At 44.8% G+C, this 16,203-nt stretch overlaps 1 protein-coding gene across 1 annotated transcript in view; it reads right to left on the bottom strand.

The window, feature by feature from the left end:
• Positions 1-5,703: 5,703 nt before the first annotated feature.
• Positions 5,704-16,203, bottom strand: part of SDK1 (sidekick cell adhesion molecule 1) — a 376,424-nt gene continuing 365,924 nt past the window's right edge. Inside the window, exons 42-45 of the mRNA XM_021549399.3 lie at positions 15,861-15,998; positions 13,834-13,954; positions 13,505-13,634; positions 5,704-6,985 (exon numbers count right to left, since the gene is read on the bottom strand). Coding sequence (XP_021405074.1) covers positions 6,710-6,985; positions 13,505-13,634; positions 13,834-13,954; positions 15,861-15,998 — 665 coding nt within the window. The 3' untranslated portion in view covers positions 5,704-6,709. The remainder of the gene's footprint in view (positions 6,986-13,504; positions 13,635-13,833; positions 13,955-15,860; positions 15,999-16,203) is intronic.

The following is a 16,203-nucleotide window of genomic DNA, read 5'->3' as shown; positions in this document are numbered from 1 at the left end:
TACAGTGATACCTCTGGGTTATTACAAGCTCCCAGCTGCAAAGGGCTGCCTGTATTTATACAACACTGCATTATTTATAATATTCTTTTCAGGAGCAGGAGAATATGAGTTCTTTCCTCCACAGTTTGACTATTTTTTTTCATCCTTTCTCCCACTTGGAAAACATTGATTTCTTGCTCTCATTTCTCCCACCAGAGTTGTAGCTGACCTGACTCTGTTTAGTTTACTTCTTGAGGCCAGATGTTCAGTGGGTGAAAAGCACAACCAACCACCCTGGAATAACAGAGCTGCCCTGATTTTCTCCAGCTGGGACCTTGTCCTGCCTCCCCAACATCTGCACGTTTGTGGGAACTGATTAACAACTGCTACAACACTGGTGGGGTGGGGACAAAGGCATGAAAAATGTTGGCCCCATGGATTTCTGTTTCTGAGCGGGCTTTGACTCTCTTGTACTAAGGATCTGAGGAAGTTTATTGCTGCAAAATCATAAAATATTTAAGACTGATCAAATTTTGTGTGGAAACTATTTCAGAGTGTCAGCTTAGCTGAGAAGCAGCAGGGGTTGTAAGATTTTACAGTCCAGAGCAAACAGTGAGGAATTTCAGTGCGTGTTACATTCTCAGTGTCCTGAGCTGTTAACTCATGAGCATGCTGGCAAGGCACCCAGAAACTTCTTCAGCAACAGATGAGTCTGGAAAAATCCTTTTTTTCCCTTCTGCAGAACAAATGTACCAAGGACACAGATGTTTCCAAAAGGGTTCTTTTAATCAGAAGCAAGTTTGCAAAAGAAGAAGTAACTTTCTCATATAAAATAGTGAAGTGGTGAAGGTGAGGCTAACAAGAGGTGTGGAACAAAAATCCAGGGCAAATCTCCAAGGAGACACTGAATTAAAAGCAATGATCCGATAACCGGAGTACACCGAAGGGTAGCTCAGACACAGCTGTGTGAGGTGGTCCTACCCCATAGCTGACAGCAGATACAAAATCAGAAGATGGACTCCAGCCCAAGAGAGGCAAAGTGACTAGCTACAAACTCACCAGAATATGGGGGTTTTGCACATTTCTGCTACCTGAGAGCTCCCACTGCACTGTGACAGGCCCCAGCATGGCCCAGAGGTGTAATGACATCAAAGGCAGCCCTGGTGGCACTTCCCACCTGCAGAATGCCACCATTCAGTGGTAGCAGAAATTCCCAAATCTAGTGAATTGGACACAAATGGGAAAATACCTTGATATAAAGCTCTGTAACCCCAGTCCTGTCTCCATATCCAGTGATTCAAGCCCCAAGAAAGTGCACAGTGATCAAACAGCATTGAAATAATGAATTTCCTGTCAAGTCTTGAGGCCCCAAGGCCATTTAAAGTGGGCAAGTGGCAGCTTTGAGAAGATAAAATTCTGAGTCAGAGCCTGAATCTCAAGTGCTAATGGTACTTCACTCCTTGTTCAAACAAATCTCACCTGTCCCAGGTGTCCGTGTGTGCTTAATGTGGCTCTCTGCTGTCGGGCGCTGCAAACTCTATACCTGCACAAAGTGCAAGGCAGCTTTCTTTTTCTGGGAGGGCAGGGGGAGGACAAAAGGAGTACAGAAATACATGAACAAAAGGGACTGGAAGTGTCCAAGGCCAGGTTGGAGCAACCTGGTCATAGTGGAATGTGTCCTTGCCCTTGGCAGGGGAGTTCAAACAAGATCTCTTCCAACCCAAACCATTCTGGGATTCTATGACTTGTCTGGTGGAGCCTTTTAAGGCCCAGCATGTTCAGTCTTGGGGTGAACAGGTTCCCAGTTAAAGGGTGGTTTCCGTAAGAAGGTTTCAATGGGTTTTGCAGAGCCACATCATCACATGTGTGGCTTCATTTGAACACCACACCAACAAACCTTTCCCCACCTCTGGTAACCTTGTAACTTCTAGGAACACCTTGATAATGTGTGCATTCCAGATGTGCTGGCAACAACCTATAAAAGCAACCTAATGAATGTGACTGAACTAGCAAGAACTCCAGGCTGAGTGGAACTGTCTGCACTACAACCTGCCCATGTCCCAGCAGCTCTGTGGTTCTTCCTTTCCAAACATCACCCCTCACTGCGCGTGTCCTTCTGGCTGCTGCTGGTACAGGAGATCAGTAAAAACAGGAGGTCTTGGCATCTTGGTCACTCTTACACATCACAGGCTTCTGGACTTCAAGATTTCTAATGCCTCTGATAGAGGTTATCTTCCTTATGTGGTTGTTTGCTTTCTTTCAAAGTTTCTGATAAATTCCTTTTCTAAAAAGATTTTTCTCCAACAAGTTTTCCTGTATATCTGAAAGCAATGCGTGGGAGAAGACACCAGTTCTCTGTATGTATAAAGATCTCTATCTCATCCCTTTTTGGAAAGCAGATTAGATAATCTTTGGATGACCCAATGGATTTCTTGAGGGAAGCAATGGCAAGGATAATAAATGCATCCCCATGTCAAGAGATTTAGTCCAAACATTCCTACAGCAGCTTCTGGCAGAGACCTCGATATAAGGAAGAAAAATGTGATCCTGGCCCATCTGCAAAACATCACTGGTTTTAACACTCAAAATAAAGAGGGAAAAGAAATCCTTTAGAGTAATAGATGAGTTTCTTTTCTGTGTATTTTTCTTTTTTCTCTCCAGTCATGCTGACTGCTCCCAAAAGTGGGATCACTGGCCAAAGTGTGATTCCTTTAGTAACTGCTGATGAAAGCCTTTGCTCTTGCCTCTCCCTGCCCTCCCCATGAAGTCATTCCACGAGTGACTCCCAGGGTAGGGAATAAGAGACTGTCACTGATGAAAGCAAAGGAGTGCCCTCTCCTGTCCCTTGTCACTACTTCCATTTATACCTGCACAGCGCTGGCCCTGCCCAAACATCAGAGCATTAAAGGGCAGGAATGGAAAATACTCCACCCAGTGGTGTGGGCCATGGCAGGGACACACCACGTGTGACATAGATTTTGGGAGGGATAAAAGGCTCTACTCAGAGTGGGCTGGAGCAGCACAGCTCCTTTCATGTGTGCACTTTTGCACAGGGACAACTTGAGGTTTGGGGCTGGGAGCATTGCTGAGAGTGGTGACTGCTGTCACCTCAGCCCTGCAGGGGGTGAAGACTTGGGCACTTTTTACCTGCAGGAGACTGAATATTTTTACAGCTATTGCATGAAAAACAAGCTCCTATTAAACCATTCTCTGAAATGTCTCCCTTGGTCATTTCATGATGCTGCTTTTATTTTTCAGTAACAGTCACCAAGACACCTGAGAAACAGGGAAAGGGAAATAAATAAATAAAAATAAAATATCCTGAGAAGGCATTTTAAACATAAGCCTTCATTTTTCAAGACTTTTCTAAACAGGAAGATGGAAATGGAAGAGAATTCAATGGGTGAAGTTACTGTAACATGACAACTAACGTTTAAAAGTTGTATTTCAAGGCTGCAATTTCCAAAGATTGCAGCAATGAAATAGAGCTTTCTTCCTAACTGATGGAATATTTCCTTCCAGATAAAACAATTTCCCTGATATGTGAAGTAAATAAAACCTACCTATTAACCATATTTTACAAGTTGAGTGTGTTAGCAAGAGGGTGGATGCACCACACATGGAGCTACACACGATCCTGCACAGCAGAAAACACATCCTGTGCTCAGCTGAGGGCTGAGCAGGGCACTGCACCTCCTCACTCTGCAACTGCCTATTGAAAATAAACCCACGTGTCAGAAAAGCCAGCTCCTGAACACAACATAACCAAGAGTGACAACAGTGTGGATGAGAATGGAACAGAAACACCTTTGCTGGGATCAACAGGTCCTAAAGGAATCACACCTAACCTGTTATTTTGACAGCAGTCAGAAAAAGAGCCACACAGCCAACTCAGCAGGTCCTCAGCAAGCTCAGGCTTTTTAGTTGCAGTTGGTTCTGAGAAAAAAGAAGCAGTCTCTTCTCGCTTTGTATAGATTGTGCTGCTCCCCATGTTGTCCTTCAGCGGAGCAGTGGCCATGAAGTCCATTTCCTTTATTCCCTGTGATTTTCTTGGCTTTTTTTTCCTTAATGTGGTATCAGATCAGGCCCAGGGAGTAACTGCATCTTACACCAAGTGTAAGGCAATATTCAGCAGGTGTGGAGTTACACTTTGGAGCAAAGTCTTCGTGTGTTCCATCTACTTCCTACTAATTTACATCCCTAATGTCCTCAGTGGTCCTTGGAGGGCTCCTCCTGCAGCACTACCTCTTACACCTGTTGGACAAGTGCCATTAAAATTCCAAGAGCAATTGCATTGCTGTGTCAAATGTATAAAAACAACATGTCTAAAATATGTAATCTGATGCGGGAAATGACAAAGGAAAAGGAAAACAAATCAGAAAGTCACGTAGATAATTTTGTCTAAGAAGCAAAAAACACAGACTGAAAACAAATTTTGGCAGTTCAGTAATTAAAGCAAAGTCCATATGGCTTAAGAGAACAGTCAAAGTGCACAGAAGGCAGTGGGTTTTTTGTTTGCTTTGCATTCCTCTTCACAGCACACTCCAAGTCATCCTCTTTGGAGCCCCATCTCCATCCCACACACATCCTACCCAGGTGCAGAGAGGGGGATGACTCACAGGGTTTTGGCTCAGCCGTGTCTTTGCGAGTCCCTTGCCATCTAATGAGCTGCAGATCATTATCCCAAACTCAAAAGCCCTTAAACACACCCACTGGAGTTTTTGGTTTTGAACTTTTTCTTCCTGGAACCTTTGGAGAGGAACAGCAATCCAGTGCCAAAGCTATGCAGAACATGCACCAAGAGCAGCAGTGCTTGGAGGCAGTGCCCAAGAGTAAAAGCAGTTCTGAGATTGTTTGCCCTGTCCAAGAGGCACTGAAAGGTGACAGCAAGGCTGAGCTGGCCCTTGGACCTCAGCTCCTTTGAGGTGCCACCAGGATACTCCCAACCAGGTCCTTGGGCAGCCTGGTTTCAACAACCTGCTCTGAAGACATCACCTCCCCCTGCCACAGATGTCCCACATCCCTTGAGAGAAAAGGGACAAATTTCCATGGTAACAATGCCCACATGAGCCTTGACAGAATATTAGCAAGCACCAATTTTCCTGGCTTATCCACCTGGAAGGAAATGCCAGATCCTGGCGTGACAAGAACTCTCCTACTTCCAAATTCACCTTTCAAACTCTTATGATAAAAAGTCTGGTGACCCAGGACTGTTGCTACTTGGATTCTTTCAAAGCCTGACAACTTCCTTGTGAGTAAACAACTTGCTACTAAACATGACAGACTCAGGAAAAGAATAGAAAAGAAGAAAGCAAAAAGTGAGCTGTACAAAAGGATGAAAAATAAACTAAAAGTCTCCTCTTTTCTTTCCAAAGGCTGTAGTTTCAAGTGCACAAAGCAGGCTGTAAACGTGCACAAGGTTAATTCATGACCCCAAAGCCTGAAAAACCTGGTTAGCTTTATTTGGAGACACTTTTTTTGCTTCTCCCAGATATGAAGCTGCAGAATCAATAAAAGGCACCTGTGGACACCAAAACTCACCCAATCTGTTTGGTGTGTCTTTCTACTAAAAAAATAAAATCAAACAAACCCTGCCACTGTGTACCTTTTTACAGACCAATAAACAGAACTGCAGAGTCTGGGTGAGAAAGGATGTTCAACTTCTGTTGGCAGAGCATGGTAACTCTGATGATCAAAACCCTCATCAATTAGTAAACTATCTAGGTTGTCACTGCAATTTTAATTGAAAAATTCCTCTGGCTTGCTGGGTTGTGTCCTTTGACTTTTAAAAAATGACTGATTCAAATGGTACATGAAGTCCACAAGGAGGATTAGAGCCACACCAAAAATAAACTGACCTTACATCTGAATTCTTCCCACTTGCTTCACCCACCATTGCCTACAGTGCTCTTTTGAGCCATCTCCTCTTCCAAAGGCCCTGGAGTTGGAATATTTAAAGAATGCAGCAGGTCCCATTTGAAGAAGAAAAAAAAGCAGGTCAGTAATTAAATATAAATACACCAGTAGTGAGCTTAGAGCAGACACAGTGACACATCTGAGCCTACATTGATCAGCCAGTGCTCCTAATGTGTGGAGCAGCAAGGAGAAGAGAGGTGTCTGCTTGTCACCTAGAAACGTGTCCATTTTCTATGTTTTACTACTTAACTTTGATGACAGAGAAAAATTAAAGAGGAGACAGAAAAGAAAAAAAAAGAGTAGAGAAAAAGGAAGAAAAAGGAGCCTGGGAGATTTTATGTTTTCTCTTCAAATCACATCACAGAGTCACTCGTTGCATCTGGGGAATTCACCTGCTTGTTTGGGAGCAGTGGGACAGGAGGAGGGGAGAGAAAGAAAGAGGCGAGGAGAAGGGCATGGGAGCTGCTTCCTGAAGCAGTGTTACAAAAAGCGGTTAAAAAACCCCTACTATTCACAAGTGGTTAAAATCATCACTGTTCAGAATTCCTTTTTTTTCTTTTTGTTTTCTTAAACAAAGGTTCAGCTAGTTCAGCTCGGTATTTTTATAGAGTTGATTGTCTTCAGAAAGGAAAAAAAAAAAACAAAAAAAAACCAAAAAACCAACAAAACAACCCAAACCAACCAAAACACCAACAACCCAGCCTCAGGTGTGTTCCCATCCGTTTCTACCCTGATCAGAGAGGTCCCCCAGAGTTCAGCGCCCCGGCCACGCACACCGGTCACTGCGGCTGTCCCGCCGTGTCCCCAGCCCCGCTCAGACAAAGGACGAGAATCCTGTCACTGGAGTCCGGGAGCCGGGCGCGGGCTGTCCCGTGGGGGTGTACACCCCTCCTGAGCTCTGTGTCGTGATGACAGTCTGGAAATAGGGTTCTGCCTCGCTGGCCGTGCACTCCTCGTATCTGTAGGACGCCGGGTGCTGCTTCACCCCTTTCTGCTGCCGCTTCCACGAGTTGTAGTAGGTGGGGTCGCTCATGTAATGGTTCACAAAGGAGTGCTTGGGCAACTCGTCCTCGTAATCCGAGTCAGTGACCTGGGGCATCAGGAAAAACAGAAGTAAATAATCGGGCATTAGCATCGATGATTTTTTTAGCCTGTTGTGCTCGCAAAGAAATGGGAGGCAAGTTTAGCATCGCCAGCTGACGGAAGTTGTAATGTCAAGGTAAGAGGGATGGCAGTCCAAGTGTGGTACAGGCTGGGCTGTGGAAAAGCACTGTGCTCTGCTTTAGGCAGACTTTGCTGCTAGGAGAGTCCCCTGATGGTAAGTGACAGAGAAATCCCTTCTAATTCCCTGCAGAACGGTGCAGGGACAGCCAGGAGCTCCTGCTTGGGCACAAGATGCAGGGAAGTGTAGAGAGGTCACAGTGAAACCAACAGCTTTCAGTCACAATCAGAAATATTGCAATTACAACTGAGTATCTTTCTTCTGATGGAAGGACAGCAAGGATGCCTTCCACACAAACACTGGTTAGCCAGGCCAATGTTTGGGGTGGCCAGCCCAAGCCACCTGCACAGAACTCTGGGTGTTAAGTATTGAAAATTAGTTCTATAACTGGAAGGAAGCTAAGTAAAATCAGACTTTTTACAGGCAAATAACACTATTTGCATGTTCCAGCTGATTATGGGTGGTACAAGGTACACAACCAGCAGCGACAGAAGAAAGGGAATGCAAAATCTGGGAAAGAAGAGCTCCCAGGCAGGAGGGGCTGTTCCTTGGGATGAGTCAGACCCAGCTCTGTGCTCAGAGTGGATCCTACCCCTGAAACATTTATGCACGGTGGCTGGAGAGCTTCAAAGCTCCCAGCAATATCAAGCAGGAGCTCTATTGAGATGTAACCAGATAAGCTCTGTGCATCTGCCCCTCCTCTGAAGTGCTGCTGCTGGGATGCAGCTGGAGGAATCGCAGAGGGCTTGTACATCTCTGCTGAGTGCAGAGACCACAGCAAAGCTGCAGCCATGGAATCTCTACACACATTTTTCCTTCTTTTCCTACTGATGTTCCCACCAGTAACAGCCCCATCCCACCCAGCACACCTTTACCCAGGCATTTCCAGATCTCAAGCCTTCCCTCAAAATCTCCAATTAGACCATGCAAAAGCTTTTATTCCTTTCCCTCCCCCACTCAATCTGCATTGCCAATTCTTGAGGCAATTAAATATCAAAGTAGGAGCTGCCTAAGACACACAGGAGAGACAGGTAAGTGCAGCTCGTCACTGTTCGTTGCTGCAATTAGTTTCAAAAGGTTGGTGTGGTTCTGATCTATGACACCATCCAGCAAACACACATCCTTCTTGATCCTGCCTGCCACAAAACTTGTCTTTCCTCCTCTAAAGCTCCTTTTTAATGGTCTCTGAAGAACAATCCTCAAATGCCTTGTGAACCATAGTTTGAAAAGGGCACAGCATCCATCAACCCGCTTCTTTGCCTAGGTAGCTGCTTCAATACTATTCTGTGTCCCTTTTCCAGCACAGAGGGTGATGGACAGAGCTGAGAAATTTTTCCCAGTGCTTTCCAAAAGTGAGCAAAGCAGCTCTTTACAGCTTTGCAAACTTCCTTTTCACTATTACCCAGGCTTTGGCTCTTCAGGAATTATGTACTGTTTGATTTTTAAGAATTAATAGCTTCAGGTGCCTTGACAAGTAATTACTAATACAACAAAGCCCTACCAGCATTTAATAATTATTCCAGAAGGAACACAGCAAGCCTATCTCCTAGAAAAACACTCCTTTGCACCAGATGCCAGGCTTGGGAAGCCAACACCCGACTCCCTCCAAAGACCTTCCTGAACAGGTGGTTTTTGCAGCATTCCTGGAATATCCCCAGATCTGGACTGCTTCACAGCCAGTGGGTGCAGAGAGCAGCTCCAGAGTCTTGGCACTGCTGCCAGGAGCATCCTGCCAGCACTGCCCTGTCTGTTTTTGCAAGGGGCTCCAACAGGAGTGCCACGGACGGCTGCAGATGTGGCAGCAGGGCAGGGCTGGCAGCAGGAGCTCAGGCTGCTCCTCAGCTGCAGACACAGCCAGCTTCACCAAAAGATCCCCAAGCCTGGTTCCCTCTGTCCTCAGCAGGAAACAAATTATTGCACTCTGCATCAGTCTCCAAACATGGTGCTGTGAGTCCATAGTGCAATTTTAAGATAAATGCCTGGGAAGCTGAGGGATGACGTGGAAGAAAAGTCTCTGCATCCTGAGCAGAGGCAGGATAACTCACCAGAAGCAGCACCCAGAGATGTGAACTCCTCCAGCTCCTGTGGATGTGCTCTCTCTACCAAAGGCACGAGGCACTGCTCTCCCATGGCCTCTGACTCCTTCCCCAGCCCACCACCACTTTTACAGACTCAGAGACTCTCAGCCACCCAACAAAGAAACAGAGCCCTGCTGAACAGAGGCATCACAGCTCAGCTGAGGTGGCATAAGCATGAGGAACCAAAAAAAAACCCCAAGAAGTTCTAGTGGCTCTTTATGAATCTTCCTGATGTCCCCACAACTGCGGGGTTGGATAAAGCCAACTAAAAGCTGGAAGCCCTCAGGAGAAATGCAAAGAAGCATGTGACATGACTTTATAGCTGTAATAGTACTTATGCAGCCACTTGAACTCTGTCCATCACAAGCAAAAAAACCCACTCACTCACAAAACTAATATAATTTCTGTTCCTAAGCCAAGTTATTTCAATATTGCCAGAAGTCAACATAATAAAGAGAAGAAATCCCAGGAACACTTTAAGATGGGCTGCTATTGTCTGAAATACGGTTCACTCAGATTTGCCATGAACTGAAAGAGGGAATTTAAAACAATACCACTTGCTGATAATTTCTCCACTCATTAGTTCATTATACCAACTGAAAGGGAACAATAATTTGGTGTAAATAAGGCCAGGGTCTTTCAGAAGGAAAGACTGTCATGAAGCATATGGAGCTGCAGTAATTTCAGCCTTTCACCATCATTCAGACTGATGCTGGAAAGGATAACCTGCTTGTTAGTGTTGATACAACAGGTTTTTTCTATATTTCTTTCAGGACAGGCAGGAACTGACTATTTTGTCGGTGTTTCTGAAGTATCTCCTAAGGTCTGCTCCCAGTAAGACTCCCCAAACCACCCTTATCAGCAAAGAATGCTCTAAACTGGCATTCCACAGCCCATGAAAATCAAAGAGAAGTAAGATAAATCTGTTTAGCATGACAATGCAGACAGCTTATACTAGAGGATTACTCTTTAGTGGTTTTTAAACTATTGAGTAAATAGAAATGCTGCAGGGCTTTTTGCTTTGTTTTCAGTTTTCTCCTTTCCCTGTGACTGTGGCTGTTACCTTGGAAACCTCCATAGGCTGATTGGGTGTGTGGTGACATTACACACTGTCAACCAAAGGTGCATGGATGCCTATGAAACAACAAATACAGAAAATGAGAGGCTATTTAGGTTTATTTTTCATAGCATAAAATGCACAAGTGCTGCTCAGAGGCAAGTCAGCCACCAGAGTTGGCTGGCTTAGTCAGTGGGAAATGTGATAATAAATTTGATAATAGTTCCAGTTATCCTTTTAAGTGACTACAAAAGAAACAGCCTTACAAGATTACTTCTAAAAATGTAGATAACAGCAGGATTTTTTTTTTTTTTTGTTGGCCTGAAATAAATATGCTGTAAAAAAGACAAGGTATGCAAAATATTTCTCTGGACATGGGAACCCATTCTTATTTTATGTGTCATTTGCAGCTGGTTTCCACATAGTGCCCAACTTGTCAAAATCACTGGAGAGCCTTACTGGAAGCAAGTTAAACCCTATTCCCTCTGAAGTGTTAAGTGGAAATGAGTAACTTCCTACAGAGTTGAGAAAGCCAAAGCCAGTCAGACTGCAGACAGCAGTGGGAAGGCCAGAGCATCCAGCACTGCCTGATAACATGTGCAACCTGGAAACAGTTTTTGGGAGACCACAAGGACATGTGAAAGCACACAAACATGCACCAGCCTCCCCTCTCCTCCTGCTCTTCCTTGGCTGGATGACATTGCAGGTACATCATCAGATTTCTACATGCTGAACACCAAATTTTTTCAGATTATCTGTCTAGAGTCTTGTCCACTTGACTCATTAACAAAAAGCCTATTATTATTAATCATTTAGAATTTACACTCATAGCAGTCTCCTGCTCCGTATCTGCCAATTAAACTTCTTTAACCTCATTAACAGTACTGGTGCTTGGCTTTCATGACATGGAATAAGTTCACCTCTTGATTTATGAATGTTGAGAATCCTCCTTGATTTCCTCTTTGTTTCTGTGTGTCTCTCCCCTCCAGGAGGGAGCTTGGAGGAATGCTCCCAGGCTGCTGTGTTTTAAGTGCAGTCAGCCAGCCCAAGAGTTCTTCATGTTCAGTAAACCTCAGGAGACTTGAAGCCAGTGAGCTTCCTTCTTCTCCATATAAAATCTTGACACATCAGGTAACAGGCATAAGACTAGGCAGTAACATGGTGACAAATGATTGAAGGTAAAGGCACAGGTTTTGTCCCTGCCTGCTCTAATGTGCAACATATTAAGTGGAATTTGAGACCCCCACACAGATGTATTAGAGGAAAACAGCATCAGGACCCTCTGCTGCAGAGGACCAGACCTGGGTAGAACTTTTACATGAAAAGATATCTTTAATTCTTCATCTAATGGCAAATATTTCTGCCTGCCAAGGCAGATAGAAAATCTGAAACTCTCAGAAAACAGAGCTTGCCTATTAAGATCTCCTCTGAGAACAGAAACTAAAAGAAAATAAAAGAAAAACAGGAAGAACTAATAGGTACAGGAACACTTGAAACGAGAGTGGTCAGTCATCGATGCCCACCTCTGCCCCAACCCACCCTCACCTCCTGTCTGCACCTGCCAACATAAACAGCATTTTCAGGCTGATCAAAAGGCAGCATCTCCTACTGCTATCTCTACTGGGAGTATATTAACATTTCATGACTAAAAGCACTCCCCACTACAAGAAAACCCAAACAAGCATCAAAGACATTATACAGGCGGGCTGCATATCCAAGCCCAAAGGAAAAACGGGTATATTTTATGCACATACTCATGTGCACATCCACATTCACAAAAACACCAAAATCTCAACTGAGACCTGCAGGCTTGACAGCAATACAACAGTAAATAAACAATATCAATAGCCTGAGAAAAAACCCACCAAAATCACTTCATTCTCTCCTGTACAAACAGTGCAGATAGGAGGCATAATGACACCCTGCAAGGAGACTTCTGCACATCACCAGGAAACACCACACGGGACATTGAAATTAATGTCAAAAGGTGCCAGTGCTAAATTCACGATCATGCTCAGCAAACTGTTTTAATGACAGGTTTAATGCTGGGTTGTTACAGTGACATGACCAAAGCACTGAGGGTTTAATCTGGAGGGTAATGCTGGAGCATTGCAGAGACAGCAGCTTGAGCTGCACCAAGGAAAGCTGCCTGCACGATGGGTCGGCCACAGGGCAGCACAAAGCAGCAGGCTGTCGGTGGTAATTAGCAGGAGGTGAGAGCTAGGTAGCCAGGAAAAGCAGCTGTAGCTGCAGGTGCAGAAAAGCTACAGATGAAAACTGTCATCTTCTTTCATGACTTGCTGCCTGTGATTTTTTTCTTGCTGGAAGGGTCAGGTTTGGCATGGTTTGGCCCACTGCTCGCTTCTTGCGCTGTCAGTTCGGATTCATCAGAGTCTCAGCTGACAGCATCTGATTTTAGAGACAGATTTACCTTTCTGGATCTCTTTGAAGTCTGTCTATTCACCCATGGCCACTGCTGGACTTTCACAGACAGCAAGCACTTTCTTCTTTCTTACAGGGAATGTGAAACACAAGATGGAGCCCTGCCAAATGGATAATGCTGGCAAACACCCACCTTCCGTGGAGAGCAGTCTACAGGCAAGGCTGGGGTGTTCAGAGGGCTGAATGCTGGGCCCTCACAGCCATGGCCATGGCCATGGGGCTCCCTGGCAAGTTACTCACTCCCCACCTACTCCCTCTGTAACCAAGGCAGTGGCTGTCACCACTCAGGCCACTCCTCTGACTCCTGGTGTTTGCTGTAGCTGTGAAACTCCAAACCACATTCCACGCTCCAGTCATTGCAACAGTCCAAAGCACATCTCACCTTTAACCTCCCCTAGACAGCAGCTGGTTATTTTACAGCACATGTGTGGCTTCCCAAAAGTGCTCCAAGTTTGCAGCCCACAGGCAGAAGGAGGTGTGCAGATCCTTCCAGAGAGGTCAGCACACACTGTCTGACTGATTGCACTTATTTTTCTACCTGACTCTGGAAAACTGAAAATCTGCCAAGGCCAGGTCTGGAATCTGCCCTGGCTGGGTCCTGCTTGTCATTCTTTCCTTTGATATTTTTATTTTAAGATGTGATGCAAACAGCCTTGTGAATTGAACCTTTTAAAATCCCTGAGACAGACAAACAGTGACCACACAGCATGATGCAGGTATGGGACTGGGACTTCAAAAACTTGCCAGGATTTAGCATGGAAATGATTATCTGCAGTGTCTGTGCAGTGTGAGGCAGAGGGAAATCCTTACCTCTGACTCTGACACTTCCAGGGGCTTCTCGTTGAGGCCCAAGCCCTCGGTCAGCACAGCCCCGTTGTACTTGTTGCAGATATCCTCATCAGAGTAGTGCAGCCCCCCTGGGCTTGGCCGAGGAGGAGACCTAGGAAATGCAAAGGATGAGTGTTTGGGATGTTGTTATTCCCCTGGAATTAATGAAATCATGCTTAGAAGCCAGAATCACAGCTTGAAGCAGAGACTTGGGTGTTTAAGTCCTCCCTGGATTCTTCAGTCAGACTCTTTAACAGTGCTTGAAGCTAGAAAAAAGACATTTCAAAAGCACAGCATTCCCAGCTTTTTACCTGGTTCCATTTTTCTTTGAGAAGGTGCTCTTGATGTTCAGGTGTCTGCTGTTGAGCTCCAGAGCAGTGAAGCCTCCATTGTCCAGGGTGACTGACTCTTCCACGTTGGAGATGGTTTTACCTGGAGACAGAAAATGAAAGGTTCATCTGAAACAAAGGCACTTTTCCCCCAAATAGAACTGCAGGAGCAAACGTCTCCTTTTTTCTGTTTTATGACATCAATAATTATTTGAAATTCTTTTTACTTTTCTTACTGCAAGGGAGAACAGAGTGAAGGCAAGGAGTGTATCAGGAATGTGAAGGGGCAGAGGAAGCCAAAAGAGGAGAAAGGAGTTATGGATGGATAGATGGATTTAATTCAGAAGCAAGTATTTAAAATAGCACAGATAAACTGTGCTTCAAAAGTGCTTATTTTTGGGTTTTGACTATAAATAGAAACCAGATAACTAAAGTAGGTGCTGTGAATCCCATTCCATGCTGACTGAAGCAAAGCAAGAGAAAGTAAAACTAGAAAAGGCAGAAAAAGAGGAAAAGAGGAAAGGTAGAGAGAGGAAAAAAAGGCAGGAAAAAAAGCAAGATGAAGGGTAAGTGGACAGCAAATTGGAAAAACATGCCACAGCTGAAATGGGGATCAGGTATGGAGAAATCACTGATAATGTAGGGCAGGAACAAGGATGGGAAGAAGGAAAATACAGCCCAGTGTATTATTTCTCGTGATAAAATCTAGCAGGAGCTTGTTCTCTCCTGTGCTCATCCTTTGTCATCCCAAAGGTGTGACTGAGCCCGTGTCCCAGGGAGAAGGGCTGGCTGCCACTTTGCAGCAGACAGGTGCTTTATCCTCAGCTTCAATTTCAGTCCTGCATTAAGGCTCTGTGAACATGAATATCTGACAGCACAGGTCAGACCTGCCTTTTCATGTCTGTCCCCCAAACACAGTAAAACTAAGAAGATGAGAGACTTCCTATGAGCTGTGCATACAAATATGTAATAGTATTAACTTGGTAAAATGCCACGGTATTCATACATCTTCTATCTCATGGGACTGAAATCTGATTCTAACACTTGTTAGAAGTGAATTACAAAGAAAGAGAGGATCTTCACTTTGGGACTGAATTACTAAATACTGCCTGGAAGACTTCATTACATTAATCCCTAAGAACAGGTAGCGCAGAGACCCATCCACCTGATTCTTTTCATTAATGTGCCTTTTCTGGCACCTCCTGGCATCAGAGAAATTTCCTGCTGCAGGTGGAGGAGGCTATCAGAGAAATACATATGTGAACAACCCTCTCAGGACTTTATCATGCAGGGAGAAGAAAAGGTAAAAGCAATATTCAGAGCTCAAGAATGAGGCTTTTTCAAAGGGGACTATTTGACATTCCAAGTTACAGAGCAGGTAGCTCCTGTTTCCTTTCAAGAAAGGAGACTGGTAAAAATCTTTACCAAAGGAAAATTCAAAGCTTGATGCTCACTATATGTTAAAATATAACAGGTCCAGATAATCAAGACACCTCCTGGCTGCTTGGCCCCCAGCCCAGCAACTGCAGCTTGACTTATGGAAGGAATGTGAGATGCAGGGCACCCAATAGAAAGGAATTGTGATACAGTCCTTACACAGAGAGATTTAGAATATCCACACTGGCACAGCCATGGAGACACAGAATCTTTCTCCTTCTCCCCATCTATCAGGGTGTTATGATAAAGTTAAACAATGTCTCAGCTAATTCCTTATTTATTCCTTATCTGCCAAATGTTTGACCCAGACTTCTTGGCTTTTACTGCAGTCCCTGGGACTTCCAGAGTCTGTGCTGTCTGAGTCCATGGCTGGTCAGTGTCTAAACCCTGATGCAGTGTGGCTAGGGGCAAAAGCCATTTCTACCAAACCAGACAACAAGTGTTCCAAGTCTTCTGCCAAGCAAAATAGCTGTGAACACAGTCCCTGCTGAGGAAACCAGAGGTTCAAAGGAAAGGATCTCTGATTCCCACAGCTTTTGAGACTTTTGCACAGCACAGAGATGATGCCTTACCTCCATTGCAGTTCTTGTACTTCTTGCTCTGGCCGTGCAGGACCAATGCAAACACCACCAGCAGGATGAGGATGAGGCTTGAGAGAGCCATCACCAGCAGAAACCACCACTCCTCATAGAAAGGGGCTTCTGTTTGTGCTGAAAGAGCAAAAAAAAAAAAAAAAACACAAAAAAACAGTTTCTCTTTATGCCCCTTTAAAATTTTCTCGTTCCCCACAGGGAATGATGGCTCTGCAATGGTGCTCAGGAGGAGGGGGGTCAGGCTCTCGAGGGGCTTGCTGACCCTTCTAAGATGGCAGAGAACAGGAGCATATCACAGCTCCAAGCCAGAACCCCAGGATGG

Source organism: Lonchura striata, chromosome 16 (genome assembly GCF_046129695.1).
Source record: "Lonchura striata isolate bLonStr1 chromosome 16, bLonStr1.mat, whole genome shotgun sequence".
Taxonomy (NCBI): Eukaryota; Metazoa; Chordata; class Aves; order Passeriformes; family Estrildidae; genus Lonchura; species Lonchura striata.
Note: the sequence above shows the minus strand (reverse complement) of the source record. Positions and strands in the feature narration are given on the sequence as shown.